This window comes from Brienomyrus brachyistius, chromosome 13 (genome assembly GCF_023856365.1).
Source record: "Brienomyrus brachyistius isolate T26 chromosome 13, BBRACH_0.4, whole genome shotgun sequence".
NCBI classification, from domain to species: domain Eukaryota; kingdom Metazoa; phylum Chordata; class Actinopteri; order Osteoglossiformes; family Mormyridae; genus Brienomyrus; species Brienomyrus brachyistius.
The window spans coordinates 6,659,572-6,678,846 of NC_064545.1; the positions used below are offsets into that span (position 1 = coordinate 6,659,572).

A 19,275-nucleotide genomic window follows, 5' to 3' on the forward strand; every position below is an offset into this window, starting at 1 on the left:
ACAGGCTGCCCAACAGCCTCTGGGCATGCGAACACGACAGAAAACAGAGAAGCTGCGCCTGCTTTAATAAAGGAAAGGCGTAAGCTGTGTCGTAGTCGACATCCATGGATGAGTTACTTTTCCAGGTAGGTCTGTGCAGGCTGGCAAACTGTAGGCTGCATCCACAATGTCTTGGAACTGAACTTCCTTTATGTGTCTTTGCATAAACATGCTCCTTTTTCCCTATCAGATTTAATTTTATTTCTTATATTGTCACCAGGTTGACGGTCAGGGAAATGTTAGGGCTTTATCTTCCTTGTTTCCCTTCCCTGTCGCATTCCTGCTCCCCGCCAGAACACGCACGTCCCAGCCGCCTTTCGATTTCCGTATATCTCTTGTCCGCTGTGCCTCTCCCTAAATGAGTCTAATTTTCGTTCCACTCCACCATTTTTGTTACACCCATTTCCACTCCTGTCCCAAAATAACAGTCCTGTTTGTTCCTCCTATGCCTGCATCACGCGCCTTTGTTTGCTGTTCGTGCCTTAAGGTCACTGCAGTTAATGTTGCAGACTAGGGGTGGATTCGCTCTCTTGGAGGATTTTCTGGAGACCCTGCATTGGTGAATCAGACCTATTTCTAGCAGCCTGCATATTCGTGGAAGTCCAGTATAATCTCTAACATATGTGCCATACGTCTAATTGTCCTTGTACGTCACTCCTGAAGATCAAAGTGAAGGAATGTTGTAGAACTTCATCTAAAAGCCCTTAGCTGTCATGTTGTCGGTACCTGTCTGGTCCTGTCCCATGTTACATCTCCCCATTCGGCCAGCAGTTCTCACTCGCCATCCTGTTTGGTGTTATCCTAGTGTGCCTCCCTGCTCCCTGGGACACCATGTGGCTTAATAGGCTAAGCGGTCGGCTGCCTGTCCAGACTCCCCTTTTGATTGTTGGTTGAAGGCTGGCCAGAGTGTTTCATGTATTCTATGCTGGAACTATATTAGTTAATTATTAACTAATTACTTAACTGCTATCTATTTTTGTTTCTAAATGGAATACATTAACTGTCATGATAGATTAAAGATTAAAAACCATGATATCAGTGTGTAACTAACACTTAGTTACTAGTTAATTGATGCTTTTAGTAAGCTACTACCGCATTATTTGTCCCCTCAAGTAAAGTGTGACTGGCAGCATTAAATCATGCTTATGCCATAGTACTAAGTGAACTCAATTTGAAGGGTGATGATTAATTTTCTATACCTGCACGTGTGGTTCCATCCAGGCGAATATCAGGGTAGTAAATCAACGTGCAATCAAAATCTTCAATTGTAACGTTATTGTTAATTAATATGAACTATTAAAGCAAATAAATTGCTACAAATCACTTACACAACAACAGTGCTAAAAGCTGAGGACCAGGACCAAAATTACTATTACTAGTAACAGTGCAGGTGTAAAATTGAAACTGAAGTTGCATAGTTATATTTGTATTAAATAAAGCTCAACTGCACTGTTCAATTGTTCCAAGAATGCAGCCCGTGTCTTGGAGAAAGAAATGAATTGGTGTCAACTGTACATAGGTACAGTGATCCTTGGATTTCAGCCACTTGCCAGTCAGACCTGAAGTTCATCTTCCTTTCACAGTAACAGCTGTTGGTGCCTTCATTAGTGTCTCTATTACCATACAGAGACATATTTTTCGTTTGTTGATACACAGGTTTAAAAACATCAGTTAAACTAGTTAACAGCACTGTCTCGTGTTCTTTGGTCTTTTATTGTTTTATCTTGCAGCATTTTTAGAAAGAATACGTAACAATCCCAGAGGTCACTGAATATCTAGCAATTTGATTTTTTTCAGAAATTAAACAGTCACAGCAAGATTACAATAGAGGCCTTTTTTAAGGATGCACACAAAATATGACCAAAGGAAAAATCACCAAGGCAGTGTTTTCCCTGTGTAGTCCAGATATCCTCCGTGATCCTTTTCAGACAATCCAGCAAGCACACTCAGGACTGAAGAAACACTCTCTTCCACACTCAGTTCACCCTAAAAATAATAGTACAGTACACAGAATAAATGGATAGGGCTTGAATTATACAGATGTTCCTGACGTCACAATCAACGGGATCCTTGATCTGGATCTTTGGGTGCTTTCACACCACGGGAACTTTTTTCAAGAACTAGAACTTTTTCTGGAACCAGGAACTTTTGTCGTGTTCACACCATAAGAACTGGCATTAACCTGGAAGTTACGCTGAAATGTGCGGGAAAAAAAGCCAAAACTGAGCACATGGAATTATTTTTGAAACCTCAGTTACATTTAACGCATCAATTAATACATTTTTTGTTTCTGTCTCCATATTTCCACCGGAAAATGCGATGGTAATCAGCATACTTCTGTCGAATATCACCAGAGCCAGCGGTGGAACTTGCCAGCTTATTAGCTGGATTAGCCTGGAAAATGAAAGATCAATCTGCCAGCCAGATTTAATAAGAATTATAAACATGTTGTGGGTCATATAAATAAAATATAAACAAAAGGCTGAGTCCCATTTTTATCTTGATTAATCCCCCCCAATAACTAACTAATAACTAATGAAACGACTTGTTTGTCCTCTGGTGTTTTGCGTGGTGGTGTAGTTTCACGTGAAATAATGTGTGAAGTTTAACCTACGAGATTTTTGCGTCTTCCATGCTTAGCTAGCATAAAGGTCCTAGTTCCTGTTTTGTGATGTGAAAGCGACACACAAAAGTGACCCGGAGCTATAAAAGTCCCCAGTCGAGATGGCCCAGGAACTTGTAAACATAGACCAGGTTCCGGAACTTCGGCGTGAAAGAGCCTTATCACTCACCTGTGGGCCCCCCATGTCAGTGCGCACCCAGCCCGGGTGAATGGCCACGCAGAGAATTCCTTCTGTCACCAAATCAACGGCTAGACACCTTGTCACCATGTTCAAGGCTGCCTGTGGCAGGAACCAGACCAGAATTGAGACAACAAACCAGGTTCTGATCAGTTTTCTGATTTCGATGGCTGTATTCCAAAGTGGTTCACTACTTGTCTCCCATTTCCTTATAGAGAAAAATGTAATAAGCTGATTTGAGACACAAATTTTCAAGATACTTTGAGCTTTGACACCTGACTCATTCGAAAAGTACAATACAGGAACTGGAAGAGAAGATAGGAGGAGATAGTAGAGTAAGGCTTGACTCGGATCCACCATTTGCCCCATAGCCACGCTCCTGTTGCCAGTCGCTCTCCCCGGAGTTCTGACAGCTGTAACTTATTGTCCTGACAGTCAAGGCTATTTAACTGGTCTACCTGGTATCCCCTGTGTGAAAACTGTTGACCTATTATGGTTTATTAAGTGTTTCAGATCCCTGCTTTTCCCTTTGTGTGGTTTGACGAGTGTGGTTCTCCTTGCCCGGCACGTGTGTGTCCTGATCCCTGTCTCAGTGTGAGTGTGCGTACTGTTTATTCTATGCCTTCACGTGTGCCAACCCTAGCCTTTACCCCCAAGTCTGACTGTCGGGCTTTGCAGTCTTAGGTTCTGGATTTGACTAAGACTCCTGCTTTGTGTTTTGGCTTCCTGCTCTCTGTGTTTGGGTCCCCTGCCCCTGAGGTATCTCCTTAGAGAGAATATGAATACAATATGGTATTCATTGAACATGGAGTCAGATTTACCTGAGCAGAGGAGTGAGGTGCTCAGATCTGATCCTGGAACAGTTGAGCGCTCACCTTGGAGGCCCTGTAGCCATAGTACTTGATTTCCGCCAAAGCTCCCTGGTTGAGCTGGATGGAACCGAGATTGGAGGACATGTTGATCACAGCAGCCCTGTGGATCCCCATCCCAGAACCATGCATCGCAGCTGCTCGCAGAAGTGGCAGAAAAGCCTGCAACAACACGAATATAGCAGATGGAAAAATCAAAATTAAATATCAAGAAATCATGCTTTCACTTATGAATTAATCATGCTTTCTTAATTTCCAGAGGACCACACAACTTCTTCGTACCTTAGTGACCATGAGAGGGGCCACAGTGTTGCTTTCATATGTCTTCAGCATCTCCTCAGCTGTCACCATTTCCAGGTTCATAGTCTTGCCGATGCCTGCATTGTTTATAAGGCAGTTCAGCCCCTCGGCCCCCAGCAGAGATGACGCCTCCTCAACGGCAGCATCTATACTGGCTTGACAGGTCACATCTTAGAGGATGATAAACATGACATTCATTACATTCAGAGTGTCTCAAATATCAGGTTACACTAAACAGTTTAAGTGATTCTGAATTTAGTTTTCTCCATAGTCCATTCTAAATACAATTTTGATTATTATTATTATATTAATATTATTATTATTCAGATTATCTTAACAGCAATCATTTTATAAAGAAACATTTTGCTATAAAGAAACATATATTTTCATTTATAAATAAATACTGCTCATTTCCACAGTTTTAGATGATACAACCCTAACCCTAACCCTAACCCCACATCCCCAAATTAAATTCAAATTTAATAATTTCCACAGATTTTTGCCAACATATTGTATAACATTAATTATTGTTAAAACAACAGCCCATGTTGCTAAATTGCCTGTAGGTGTGCATGTGTGAGTGAATGGTGTGTGAGTGTGCCCTGCGATGGGCTGGCCCCCCATCCTGGGTTGTTCCCTGCCTCGTGCCCATTGTTTCCGGGATAGGCTCCGGACCCCCCGCGACCCAGTAGGATAAGCGGTTTGGAAAATGGATGGATGGACAACAGCCCATGCTGATTTTGTAATATTTTTGTTGAGCTTCTTAAGAAAGATTGTTGTATTCCCTGCCTTATGCCCTTAGCTTCTAGAAAAGGATCCGGATTACAGCGACCCTGCACAGGAGAAGCGGGTACACAAAATGGACGGATGGATGGATAGATAGATAGAGGGAAGGATGGATTGATGTTGGAACGAGTAGTTTATAGAAAAAGGAACCGAACTGAACGTCCGTTTCAGGATAGTACGAGTGCCGATGCACCACTTGCGCCATCTGCTGGCAGGATCAACTTACCAAGTGTTACAACATGGACGCCAGAGGACTCCTTAGCAACTCTTTGGAGATCCTAAATCGCCAAAAAAAAATGTCATTCAAGATACATGCATTTGCGTGTAGCGTCTAGCAATGTATGTAGGCTAGTATTACTCCCTCTGTCTATTATTTACAAAACTGCATTCAAACTTCACATTGTCAAATTCGGAGGCGGTCCTAGAGACACGGGGGGGGGGGGGGGGGGGGAATTTATAATAGGTGAATATAATCCACCTATTATATTTACCACGACAAGTAGATGCCTGTCGTGGTTAAATATAGGCCTGTATCACAAAGCAGGATTTCTTGCTTAGCCAGAAACATGCTGGATTTAAGGTAGTATCAGCTAAATGTATGTGTAAGTAAATGCAAGAAATCTTGCATCGTGATACAGATCACTAGAAACAGATCAATATTTTGTTGATCTTTTAAACTATTTAATGGACTTAATTGGAAAATATATAAAAACACGCCTTACCTTTGTAATTATGATCAGTTAATACAACACTAATTATCAGCATATGATAATGAAAAGATAGGATATATTACCTCTGAAGCCGCTGGGTTACGGGCAGTCGCGATAATTAGCGCCGGTCTTTCGGTCTTTGTAGCCAAATCTTTAACTATTTGCAGACCGATGCCCCTGCTCGCCCCGGTTACCAGCACTGCCCGACACTTGCTTAATGCTCCGCTCATCATTAGAGCTGTACTAGGCACACACCGCATTCGCAATGTATCTGATATGAAGAGAACATGTCGTAATTGCTCTTTAGGCGTGGTTTTATCCTTCATCGACGTTGTCATTACGTTGGGCGTACATAAAATGCACAGTGACGAGTAAGATGTTCTCTTGCGTTTTTACATTGAACGGTTGTGCCCATAATCAGCATCTCAATGCAAAAAAATCTGCCTTTAAACCTTAAAGTTGCGTGTGTACTTCGCGTTGGGCCTTAGGTTAAATATATGTATTGATGGGATTTAATTGTAGGGAACTACGGTGGAAAATAAAATAGGAATCATCTTCCATAGTTAATTCATCCAGATAAATTCAGAAAAGTTTTCAAATGTTGGATGCAAAAAATAAGCAATATAAAAGTTTTATTCTTCAAACATTATACTATTAATAATACAATAATAATAATAGAGATATAAAAGCATATGAATGCAGTTTAACAGATATACTGTAGTAACAATTATAGTAATTGCTTAGAATAAAAGTTATATAATTTTCACTAATGATGAACAAATATGAGACCATTATGTAACTTGTGTTATTCATGACTTGTTCCTCATGAACCCAACATCATACAAGTGCAACAACACAGGCCAACAAGTTCATAAACAATCACAACATATCTCCCTTTTTTAAGCAAAGAGTGGACCGTCTTTGTCTCAATAGACCTGTCTCTGTGACAGGAAGGTCTGGCCCTGCCTGAACTTGAGAATGAACCTCAAACTGGACAAACTCTTGACTAACTCACTGTAGTGTACCACACTGTACCTACCATGATGGCCTGCATTGGGGGTCCAACCAATCATTGTTCAAGGTGAGCGATACAGTATAATGACCAGCATACATTCCGTCAACCTCTCAAACATGACCAGTGCATTTCAGAACCAAAACAGCATCGACCGGAGGCGCCATAGACCGCAACCTTGAGTGAACAGGGCCTTGTTGGAGGTCTAGAGAGCTAAACCACATCGACCTGGCAATGTCATTGATCTGGGACACTGGTAGTATGATGATGCGATGGTACAAGTGCAAACTGGAGATATACGATGTGCAAATTGATCAGTTGGTGTGAACAAATGAGCAGACAGCGAACAAAAACAGTGTTCGGTCGAGGAACCAAATTGTTTGTGAAGGGTGGCGAGGTGGAGATTCAGCGTTGTCCGGTATTACATTGACAGCTGGGGGGGGGAGAAGTCCTGAGCCTAACCCCTAAATGCCACCGTAGAATCAGTTGAAACTTTGTGTGGCTACTTGTCAGAATATTCTGAAGATGGAATGATGGTAACAATACACTGAGTGGTCAATACCAGAAGTTTTCTTTTCCACTCGATTTGATCCAGCACCACGGTGGATGTTGAGGATACCGATATTAGATACCATACAAACCCTGAGTCTGGGGTGGCATCGATTATTCTATTTCACTAGTCACTACTGTCTGCATGTTAGTAGTTCATGTTAATAGTGATCATTATAATAACATATACTTTTAAATAACAAGGAAAGATAGACGTTTTATCGTTAAAATCGATTATCAAAATGAAACATAGGGGTCGAAAAAACTTGCCTGAAGACATTTCAGTAATCGATCCACGCATCCTTCCTTTTTAGTCTATAGCACGTGACGACGGTTACTGGACGTCAAGTCGTTCCAGTGCACGAAGGTTACGCTACTTACGAATATTTTAGGCCTTCTGTACTGTCCACAAGCTGCGTCATTTATAAACATCGTAACTGTGAGGACATCGATTATCACCACAGTAACAGTTTTGTATGGCGCCTGGTTTATATTGTGGCCTCGGTGAAACGGAAAAAGCCCGTCTGTACTTATTTTGGTGATTGGTGATTTTCTTTTTCAGTTCGCTCGCTTACATAGGATAGCTAGACTGCTAATCTGTCGATAAACATGTGTATTTCAATAACCACAATACAGATTCATTAATAATTATCCAATTATTTTATAGATTTTAACAGCAGTAGATGATAAAGTGAATATATCCCGTGCCAAATGTATGTGTAGGACGTTTACAAATGATCGCTAACAAAATCACATGAAACTAACTCGATTTAGCGTGGTGTTTTATCTGAAGTGTGTGTTAAGTTGTTATTAACAGCATCTACGAAACATAACAGAACGTAACAGAAATCTGATGAGATTTTATTTTCAGACGAGTAGAATGGAGAGTTCTAAAGATCAGGAGTATTATGGCATCTACAGTGATAAGTCCCAGACCTATTTCGTATTTCCCAATGAAGACGACGGTATTCTGACCTGTTTACAAGCTTTCATCGAAGAGTCGAGTGGGAAACATCCAGACGTCAGACCAGATGGAGATCCCCATACCAGTGTAGCTGATCGAGGTGTAGTGGGTGAGACCCTTTATAAGCAATGAGGTGGATGGCGCTGAAGGAAATTTTCAAGTTTCACAAATTGCTTCCAAAAGATTCCCTCTCCACACTGCTGCTTGCCAGCTGTCACCCTTTTCGTAGTATCTGGGAGAACCATGTTCCTTTGCTTCCAGAACCTGTAACTGAGCTGGAAAGCAGCACTGCAGTTGGTTGTGTATGGACACCTGAAGGGGAGGGTCACTATAGCTTGATGTCAGTAAGTGAGACAAATCTTGGTATAGTATTTTAAGAAAATAATAATCCTTAAAATAATATAATCCTTAAAATCATAGAATTTTCAAAGGCAAATGTGTATTAGTTATTCACTTTATTTTATGTACCTGTATATTCTGCATGGTACATTATCGCTAAGCCATAAAACTTGAAAGACAATTCAAATTAACATGAAATTCTTCTTCAGTTTGTAGTATCAAACTTGAACTTAAAAATTGTTAGAATAATTGCAAGTTATTTTGGGTTCTCTCTCACATTTTATGATTTAGTGTCCATATACAGTATGTGATGCATGATATGTGGTTGTAAATGTTTGTTTTTTTTTTTTTTGTTATTTAAATGTTATTTCTGCTGATATGCTGTAAACTGGATGGGATAGAGTTGTATAACTATATAATCAATTCAGGGAAGGGTGCCTGACATATTGCATAACAGGTTTCTGTGTGTTTTCAATATATGGGTTTCTTTATTCAATTCAATTTGTCCAAACATGTATGATGTATGCCATTACCTTCTGCTTGGTGTTGCCTGTTATCCAGCACTGCGAAGCAGTTTTTTTAGAGTGCCTAGACCAGCCGGGGGGGAAGACAACCACGCAGGGGCTGAATATTTGTCAGGTGAGATCATGTTGGTTTGATAGCATTCAAGTACTTATCTTGAGTAGGTTCAGGGAAAGTTGTAATGGTGCGGGTTCTTATTGGACAGTCGTTAACATGCTTGGATTTGATTGGTTGAGACTAGGTATTTGCACAAGGGAGTTTGTTAAAATCTCAATATGTCGTTGTTGATTTCAGGCTATTGGTGGAGGTAATGGCTCCGGACAGACTGTGGCACTAAACATCTGCGATTTGAGTACCCATTCTCTGCGCTGGGGGCAAACCTTTCCTGTCGCAGAGTTTCAGTGTGAGTCGATGTCCCATGAAGAAACAACAGAGCTTAGTGCTGCTCATGGAAAAGGTGAGCACCACATTAAATCATGCGTGTTTAATTGCATCAGTTATGCCTATTATTACTAATGACAGTATTGGTGCACATAAATTTAAACTTTCATGTATTTGTATAATTATAACTGGGTATAATTGGATTCCTGTTATCAGAAATTGTAATTAATTGTACTTAGTTCAAATTTAATTTTTGACGTCAACACTTGGCATTACGACTAGTTAAAACTGAATTCCTGATATTAGAAACTGGTATTTGAACTAAATTTAAATTTTTGATATCAGAAATACACAGTTTAACTGGTTAAAATAGAATTTTTTATATTAATCTTACCAGTTACAACTGATATCCTCTTGAAATTAATTAAAGCAGAAACTAATGTGCTATATCACATAATAACAATGTGACTCCAACCTCTCCTTTGGCCTTATTGTCAGAGAATAAAGAATAAAATGGTTGAAAATGTAGCACAATAAACTCCATGTCATTGGATATATTTATTTATTACAATAGTACCAAGCAGGCAATGCATGGGCTCATCTACGAAAGTAAAAGACCAAGATGAAAAAAACTGTAGAAAATGACATTTGTCAGGCCTTTACATTGTAAATAAATTAATAGACGCAACGTAAAACATACACTCAACACTGGCAAATAGTTTGGTATCACGAGGAAATTGATATTTTCTTTAGTAATTTCCATGTTTACCGATATTTTTAAAAGAAAAAATACAATTTTGTGGTTACCGTGGGGATGCTGTGGTCATTGTTGGAGGGGCTAGAGCACATTCTAACTTCTCCCTATTGCTGCCACTGGCTATCAGAAAAAACGTCAACTGCGCTGTTCGGTTGTTGTAATGCGACTCTATCAGAGCAAGAAACCTATTGTTGACTCCACCAAGTGGTTGCATAATGTACTGCAGTTAAGCCATATTAGCTGTTTTTCTTCTCAATTTTTTTTTTCAACTAAACCTATATATAAATAATCATTTTATTTTTCCATTTGTCTGTCACAACAGTTATGACTAATTTAGAAAACATTAAAATGGAAAACCTACCAGCAGAGGGCTCCAAGATGGCTCTACCCTACCTGCCTCCATCCAGCATCCCCCCCCCGCAGCCTGGGGCTGACTCCCTCTCCTCCACATACTTCATCCCACCAGTGTCTCTTGGAGCAGAACTGAGCTACAGTACCCTGCCCACATCCTATTTCCCTCAGGTAGCTTGTGTTCCAGAATTGAATCTTGTTCTGCTCACATGTGAGTATTCTTAAACATTCAGAAAATAATGGAGATAAAAACGTTTCCCTTGATTAAAAAGCCGCTTTTCTGTTCTTTCGAACCATTCCAGCAGACTCCCTGTGCAGTGTACGACAACTCATTAGTACTAACAACGCAGAGAAAGCCCGAAACATCACTTATTCGGTGAGAATGACCCATGCAGAAACGTTGAAGCTCGTATAAGTAATTCCAGTTTAGAGTAGAGTTTGACTGAAATAAATGTTTCATGAAAGGATTTCAGAATTTCCTGGGGACTCCAGATTGAAAAGGCCATGCAACTGCACTAAATCCCAGTGCCTGAAATTGTAAGCATTTCTGAAGCGATGAGTTGAAGTTTGTTGTGTGTGCTGGTCGCCGTTTTCAGTCTGTCAGTCGATATCTAGCTTCATGTCGGGTTATTATGGAGTTTGGGGATAGGAACACCGCAGGTGGATATGACAACAAAAATGAGGTTTTTCTCCAAGCTGAACATGTAATGGAGATTCTGAATGACCATGACTAGGTGTTTTATGTAACCATGAATAATTAATAATAATAATAATAATAATGCATTTTATTTATAACGCCTTTCTAAAGGTCACCTTACATAGCCCATAAAATACATACATAAAAAACTAAATAGAAAAAAAGAGTTATATAGTGTGCTGTAATTAGCTAATTACTTATAATTTGCACAAATGTAATTGTTCACAATTCCCTGATGTACAGAACCAGATGTAGCTGTTAAATAAGAAAAATACACCTACATAATTACTTTATAGTAACTCCAATAAAGGCTAATTAATTATGAGGCTAGAATAACCGCATTGGCCAAGTGTATAAGTTTGGGTTGAGTACTGGGGGGGTTGAGGTGTCCATCCATTTAAAGGGGGTCCAGTGGGTGATATTGACTGGGTTTGATTATCCCCCCATAATTTACACCCATGGCATCAGCAGCGCCCGGGATGTTGTCTGCTACCTTTTTTGTTGCCAGAATAGAGCCATCTCATTATTAATGTTAATGCACCTTAACACATTTCATTATATCCTAAAGCTACTGTGACTGCTTTGCAAATGGGGAGATTTGCAGCAACTGCAACTGTATCAATTGCCACAACAACACTGAACATGAGTCAGAGAGAATTAAGGCCATCAAGGTACGACATGCTTATGTCATGGTGCTCTGCTGCTGTTATACATGCTATGCTACATCTTATACTTGTTTCTGTAGCATGTTGTGTTGGCTTACCTGACCTGTACATCCTTGTCCTGTATTGCCATATCATTCGGTGCCAAAATATGATCAAACCATTAATGATATATCTTCATGTAAAGTTATTTATATGTTGCATTCTAAAAGAGCAGTACATAAGTGTTGTATTAGAAGTAATCAGATAGACAATAGACTTTGATAAGAAAAGCACTTTGGTGGGAAACACCCCTGAAACCATTGCTCTAATACTAGATGTCTGGTATTATATATGAGTATCTGAATTACTATGTATTGTGTAAAGTGTCAGACGGTGTGCAGTTATTGTAGTTAGTTATATACAGTGTGCTTTTCTGTCATCTTCTTTGGGAAACAACACCAGACATATCTAAAGAGAAATCCGGAGGCCTTCCAACCGAAAATCGCTAGTGGAATCCTGGGGGAGATTAACGGCCGTCATAGCAAGGGCTGCAATTGCAAGAGATCTGGCTGCTTGAAGAACTACTGTGAGTGCTATGAGGTAAGGGGTCATGTACCAGGCCAGGTGGGAGTGGATATGAGGGGAGGGGGCGCGTGCCAGGCCAGGTGGGAGTGGGTATGAGGTAAGGGGGCGCGTGCCAAGCCGGGTGGGAGTGGGTATGAGGGGAGGGGGCATGTACCAGGCCAGGTGGGAGTGGGTATGAGGTAAGGGGGCGCGTGCCAAGCCGGGTGGGAGTGGATATGAGGGGAGGGGGCGCATGCCAAGCCGGGTGGGAGTGGGTATGAGGGGAGGGGGCATGTACCAGGCCAGGTGGGAGTGGGTATGAGGTAAGGGGGCGCGTGCCAAGCCGGGTGGGAGTGGATATGAGGGGAGGGGGCATGTACCAGGCCGGGTGGGAGTGGGTATGAGGGGAGGGGGCATGTACCAGGCCAGGTGGGAGTGGGTATGAGGTAAGGGGGCGCGTGCCAAGCCGGGTGGGAGTGGATATGAGGGGAGGGGGCACCACTGTGTACTGACTTGCATGACCTCCTACAGGCCAAGATCATGTGTTCCTACATCTGCAAGTGCATCAGCTGTAAGAACTATGATCTGTGTCTAGAGCGTAAGATGGGCTTTTCCGAGGACTGGAGCAACAAGCAGGACACCAACCTTTACGGTGTAGACATAGATCAAACCCGCAAGTAAGGATCTTGTTTAAAACTATGTATTTTATAGTGACAAACCTCCCAAGGTATAACAGACATCATCATAAACAAGTTTCTACTGTGTTAATGTCTTTCATTTTTTTTACAAATGTATTTATAACATAGCATAATCCACAACAAAATAATATAACAGCAAAATGTGTGAGGCAGGCTACAGGCCAACACCACTGGTGTCAATCTCAGGTGGGGGCAGCAGCAGTACAGCTAGAAGGAGAGAGCAAAAGCTGAGCAAAACACCCAGAATATCAATAATCATAAACATCTTTGCTCTATTTTTACAGACAAAAAAATGAAATTGTGAGGAATAAAACAAACTGTTACACTGAAATTACACATACTAGTATTTAGCAATAATAGTTTCTGTATGTGAGAATATAGGCGTGTCCATAAAAAGAGTAGCTCAAACAGTAATAAAAAAACGACAAATCAGAATTTTGTCATGAAGTGTTACAGTAGGAGGACAGAAAGGACTGCACAGTTAATTCGTGTACACATTTGTTTTAGTCTCGCAGCTCCACCCTTCTCAGCTCCACCCTCTATACTACTGTTAAGGACAGTCTGAGAGATGTCAGACATTGTTGTGATCTTCAGGGGATTTTTCACTGTTTCACCAATGATCTCGTTCTCAAAAATATCCTGTTATATCAGCAAAGGACTGAAGAAAGCTCATCAGCCGATTCGATGTTTCAAGCAGTAGTAATTTTCATTGATTCAACTGGGAAAACGTTGTTGAGGTTCATCGGTGTCTTCTGTGTTTTTTCATGCCGCGACTCAAGTGAATCTGGATGAAAATATATCAGTAATTAAATGGTTTGACCTTTGTTTCTGTAGTACATAATCTGTCAGGACTGAATGCTTTTCTTGTATGAAATAATTTATTACTTCTAGAAAGGCTTGTGTGAGTCCAAGGAATAGCGTGATTGAATAATATAGGATTAAATGCTTTGCTTATTTCATTCATCTCTGAGCTGACAACTTGAATTATATACAGAAGTACAGCAGCACACGATGTTTAACAGTATAAACGAGTTAAAGATGTGAATAAATGAAATACATGGATTACAAAAGGATGGAGTCTTGCACTAGCCTTGTTTGATTTTTGATCTTTTTCTTAGTGTCCCAATCAATGGATTGCAGATGATGCCAGGTGCATCCCTGTTTGCTTAGACTTCATCGATCGCTGTGTTTAACAGGTGTCCTCTGGCGTGTGTCACGCTCGACGCAGTGAAAGCGACATGTGGCTGCCTCATTTCTCGAGCAGAGGAGGCAGAAAAGGAAGGCTTCACTTTGCCTCAAGCTGAGGCAGTGATCCTGCAGGAGTTTGGCCAGTGCCTGATGCAAATCATCCAGTCGGTTTTTAAACACAAGGACCTGCAGGTTTAGTTTGAATGGATGTATCATGACGGGTTTCTTTAAAGGATTTAATTCATGACAAGAGCCCTTTGTATGCTTTAAAACACTTATTTTATTATAAGAAAACGTTTGCTGTACTATGTATTATTTGTTTGTAACCATACAGTGTTATGTTACAGTTATTTATTTCTGAATGTAACTTTATGTTAAATTCATGCATATTTTATTTATTACCATTTAACCAACGTGCATGTGGAAGATACATGTGCAATAACACCGATTTTCAGACTTTTAACATAACTTGCTGAAGTATGTTCTTTTAAGAAATTCCTTTTTTTTCTCCTAACAAGTATTTACTAAATTCCACCTTTGTAAAATTGTGTCTTATATTTAAAGTTCAATAAAAATTGTGAATTCAAAATTATGGTTGAGTATTTATTGTATGAAATGTTCAGTTTCAAAAAACTCTAACAAGCTAACAAGTATTGCTAATAACTTGGAAATTCTCTTATATTCCTATTATATATTAAGTTATATTGAATTGGAATGTAGAAGCTAGTTTCCCCGTATCTGTGGGTGCTACATCCCAAGACCTACAGCAGGTAGCCGAAACCGTGAATAAAAGTAAACCATCGCAGGACCCCATATAGAATGTGATTTTTGTGTACTTACATATGGAAATTGATCAGTCACAAACAGTAAGACATTATCAACATCAAATACATTAGTAATAAGCTACATTGTAGATTATTATACAGTGCCGCAGGGCAATTCTCTCATACGAAAGGGATTGTGACATTTAGCCTAATTCTCAAGAGACGATACAGCGATGAAGAAGTATCCTGTATAAAGAGATGAGGGAGCAATGAAAATCATGCTTTTTATGCCTCAAATGACAAAGGAGCGAAGAAAAGCATTCTGTTACACATTTTACAATGTGACACTGGATATACGGGTACTACTGTATTCAGGATTTTTCCACCACTCCTCCAACTATTATACATCACTGCTGAGAGTACACCCATCCATCCATCCATCCATCCATCCATCCATCCATCCATCCAACTGCTTTTCAACTCAAATAGAAGTTCATTTATGCACAACAGCATAGCATATAATAGCAGATGCTGGCAATTACACATGAAATGACTTTTCCTGTTCTTTTTCCTAGTACGTACTGGGGGGCGGTGGCCTTCAAAGTATCCAAACACGGGGGCACAACATAAAGGAGTACCGTGGATGGAATCTCAGTCTATCACAAGGCCTACACGGAAGGAGCAGTTTAGAAACACCAGTTCCCGTCCCGGAATCCCAGAATACACCGGGAGAACATGAAAAATCACATACGTTAACACCCCCAACAGTGGAACCAATAGAGCCACGTACTCTGTTATTAGAACTTCTTACAGAGCTCATTCAGTGTATGCAATGTGACCTTCATATTTTTCTAGCTGATGATCCAACAATATTTGACAATTTCCAAATTAACGGGAGAATCAAGAAATGACTTCAAATCATAAGGTGCCTTGTATTTGGATAAAAATCATGGATGAGAGATCGTCTCGCAATTTTAAGCATATCGATCTATATTCATTTTTAAAAGAATATAGGCCTACAAGTAAAAATATAGATACATTAATTTAATCTATACTCCATTACATTATTAACCTGGCATTTTGGCAGTCAAAATGTCTGATCTAGTGATCCGCGTACGAACACAGAATAATATTCAGACATTTACCTTTTTGAATATTAATTTCTTTAGGGCAATACATAACAGAAATATATAACTTCGTGCATTAAGGTTCGTTATATTACAGTTGATCTTTTTATAGTTACGCTGTTTTTCTTTTACAGCACTTTGGAAAAGTTTTCTGAAGGCAAATCTTGGAAAATCGTTATGTCATTCGTTTTCATTACCGGCATTATGGATTTGAAGTTAGCTTTTGTTTTCGCGTTTCCCCACCTGAGGATATGTGCCTTCGAGACTTACCGCGCACGGTTGGAGGTATTGAACCCGAGATCCCGTTGTTTTGAGTCACAAATGTGAATAAAAAGCACAACCGCTGGAAAGCAAGAGATTATTTCAGTGATCCAAAACAAGCGTCGTTCTGGGAGACATGGTAAGTGCAGTGTATATACTGAGTAATTAGCAGTGTATGTACCGAGTAATTAGCAGTGTATGTACTGAGTAATTAGCTCTGTGGGAATGCTTTTTCAATTGTAATTTCATATAAAGTGCCCATATCTCTTCTCAGAAGACTAGGACAAGGTTGATGTTCATTTGCACAATAATATTGGTCTTCCTGGTGATCCCTTCAAACTCAACACCGAAGGTAAAATATTAGAATTAAAATCTGAAATAAGTGTAGAATTTGTGGACTTAGTATAACAAATAATCAGAAACATAACGATTAGTGTGTTGTGTGTATTTCCAGCAGAGTAAACTGAACGTAAAAAACTGGGGCCCCCAGTCAATGATGTATCTCAAGGGAAAATGTAAGTTGCACCTCTAACATGTATATTGTGCTTCACTGCCGATTACTAGCCCTACATCACACAGTAAACCTTTGGAAATTATTTTTAAAGGTACTTATTTACTTACAGATGGCAGAAGATATGTCAATGACTACGAAGAAAACAATACGTACAGATTAGGACTGAATAGCTGGTATACGGTTCTAAAAGGTAGGAACTCCAAACCTACATTGTGAATCGATAAAAAAAAAATGACGGATGTCCATAATACCTTCGAGTACGGCATTGCTTCACGACACCTACTTGATGTTTTCAATATTTGTTTCAGGACTTAAAAATGTGAAACCAGTGGAGATCAGAAAAATCCGAAGACTACTGACGGCAGAAAATGTAGTGTTCCGCTATATATAGAATTACCTTTTATTTATGGTTAAAATGTATGTACTCCTTCACTATTAAATTCACAACGGGACTTCATTGTGTCAATGTATTGCATTTGTGCTCTTCGTACCGTAATTTTTACAGTACCAAGATGAAAGCATCTTTTTTTCCTCGATGGGAGGATTCCTAGCGACAGATCAACCGTCGCGATTCTTACAGATCCAACTTTGAACATTTTGGGGTTTGCATATATGGTGGGATAGGGGATCGATTTGTGAAAAAATCATGCATTTATTAATTAAGTATCTGGCGACATATATTTAAGCAATACATAGATAGTCTCAGAAAAGTAAATAAAGTTAAACTGTTCTCGTATAATAATTAAATAACTGGACTATAACCTGGAAAATACTGACCAATTAAAACGCAGGATACAGTTTAACCCGTAGCCGATTGGGATATAGAGGCTGGGCTTTTTTTTATCTTGACCTTATATTACACTTGGTAGATAAATGCTAAGCTGTTTTTGAAGGGCATTGAAGCTCTCCGACAACTGGTGAAAGCTGCGATCCTTCACGCTTCGGCCTTGGGTGTTAAAACTGAGCGAGAAACGCTACTGAGAAGGACCATGTCTGCGTTCAGTCGCTCCTTCAGCTTCATCCGACCTACCCTGCGATCCCTGATCACCTCCAAAGCCAGCATTTCGTCCAAACCTGCGAAACACAACTTAACAGTCGCTGTAAGTAACCTAGAAGTTTCTCAGTGGAGTTATTGCGCACGTTCCCGAAGTGCAAGTGCGCTTTGATTAAATGTTTACGAGTTTGTGCGGTTTTTAAATTGCTGCTTTTGGATACATAGTTTATTAATATTTAATTTAGCGCTTATTTTTTCCGGCTGACGTCTAAAAATAGATCCAAAATATGACCTTAGTACCTGCTTATGTAGAGACGTAAATGATATCTCATTTGGGCGAAATGCGTCTGGAACTCTGGATATTTACAAGACGCCAGAATCCGCGTAAACGCCATTGCACCTGTGTCATATTTCACGTCTGCCGAAAGCACCAAAAAAAAACAAGCTTTGTTGAAATTTAAGTATATTCCCTAAATCTCATCGGTTCTTCTAAAATGTTAGTTTCGTTTAAACTTTGAGGAGTTTCCGACAATTGTGCTGTTGGAATTTAATATACGTGCGTGTCTTCCTGCTGGTGAATTGTGTTGATCACTAATGGCCTTGCAGTGTACCTTTTTTTTAGTTAAACTTAAAGATTCAAAAACTTTAAAATCGACCGTGATTCATTGCATTATAACGCATAATGTATAAATCCTATAAAGATCGCACAACCTGCTGCGTACTGAGCGTGCGCGCGAGAGTAACTGTTTAGTTGGCTATATACATAGAAGTTTACTTGTAATATCGAAACGTGACCACTCGTTCTTACCGCTGCCAATATCTGCCCTCCAGGAGCAAACCATTGCAATGGTTTCCTTGTTTGCTGCAATCCTGGTCCCCTCAGGATGGATCCTGAGCAACTTGGAGGAGTACAAAAAACGCTGAGGAAATATGGAATGACGTGAACCCCAACAAGATTTCTCCAATAAAAAAGCGAATGGTCATGCACCAAGTTTCTAATAAATGCTCATAAATCACTTCCTTGCGTGGATTCATTGTCAGTGTTGAATAGCTTGCTAGGTGTTTGCCTCTCAGGGGTGTAAATATGATTTGAACTCGTGCAAAATGCAGAAATTGTTTCTGGGAACATTTCTAGAGAGTGAGGGCCTAAACATGCCACCAAGGGAGCTTGAACTATTGTGCTATATTGATAGACAATTTAGATACACCGATTAACCAATCAGCATCGTTTTACACAAAGAAGTCTACCCAAAGAAAGCAAAGATCAACAGGCAGGAGAACAGACTCCTAACACAGAGCTTAAGGCTGTAGTACTGCCTGCTGACCCATGGTGTCTATTTCCCAATTGTTAAAGATATATTTTAATTAGATGTTTTTTATATGGTCACCCATTCAATTATAACTCCAGCTATAGAGATTAACAAACTGGCCAAATGAAATTAAT

The 19,275-nt window shown here is 39.9% G+C and overlaps 3 protein-coding genes across 9 annotated transcripts; 2 read left to right on the forward strand and 1 right to left on the reverse strand.

The window, feature by feature from the left end:
* Positions 1-1,733: 1,733 nt before the first annotated feature.
* Positions 1,734-8,179, reverse strand: LOC125706584 (C-factor-like). 2 transcript variants are annotated; one of them, XM_048973325.1, is made up of 6 exons: positions 8,042-8,179; positions 5,022-5,073; positions 3,992-4,179; positions 3,716-3,871; positions 2,832-2,942; positions 1,734-2,025 (listed from the first exon to the last, which is right to left on the reverse strand). In XM_048973325.1, the coding sequence occupies exons 1-6, from the start codon at positions 8,057-8,059 to the stop codon at positions 1,912-1,914; spliced, it is 639 nt and encodes a 212-aa protein (XP_048829282.1). In that variant the 5' UTR covers positions 8,060-8,179; the 3' UTR covers positions 1,734-1,911. The 2 variants fall into 2 exon arrangements, with proteins under 2 accessions (XP_048829282.1, XP_048829281.1); XM_048973324.1 differs by lacking the exon at positions 8,042-8,179 and adding an exon at positions 5,589-5,795.
* tesmin (testis expressed metallothionein like protein) lies at positions 7,425-14,760 on the forward strand. 6 transcript variants are annotated; one of them, XM_048973318.1, is made up of 12 exons: positions 7,425-7,604; positions 7,938-8,139; positions 8,292-8,374; positions 8,931-9,008; positions 9,186-9,348; positions 10,352-10,551; positions 10,683-10,756; positions 10,846-10,917; positions 11,646-11,748; positions 12,184-12,321; positions 12,817-12,962; positions 14,180-14,760. In XM_048973318.1, exons 2-12 carry the CDS (start codon positions 7,947-7,949, stop codon positions 14,367-14,369), a joined length of 1,440 nt encoding a protein of 479 aa, XP_048829275.1. In that variant the 5' UTR covers positions 7,425-7,604; positions 7,938-7,946; the 3' UTR covers positions 14,370-14,760. The 6 variants fall into 6 exon arrangements, with proteins under 6 accessions (XP_048829275.1, XP_048829280.1, XP_048829278.1 ...); XM_048973321.1 differs by having other exon boundaries at positions 7,433-7,604; positions 10,686-10,756; XM_048973320.1 differs by having other exon boundaries at positions 7,433-7,505.
* A 2,927-nt stretch (positions 14,761-17,687) lies between these two features.
* LOC125706827 (cytochrome c oxidase subunit 8B, mitochondrial) lies at positions 17,688-18,847 on the forward strand. The gene is made up of 2 exons (XM_048973667.1): positions 17,688-17,937; positions 18,663-18,847. The coding sequence occupies exons 1-2, from the start codon at positions 17,827-17,829 to the stop codon at positions 18,753-18,755; spliced, it is 204 nt and encodes a 67-aa protein (XP_048829624.1). The 5' UTR covers positions 17,688-17,826; the 3' UTR covers positions 18,756-18,847.
* The last annotated feature ends 428 nt before the right edge of the window (positions 18,848-19,275 follow it).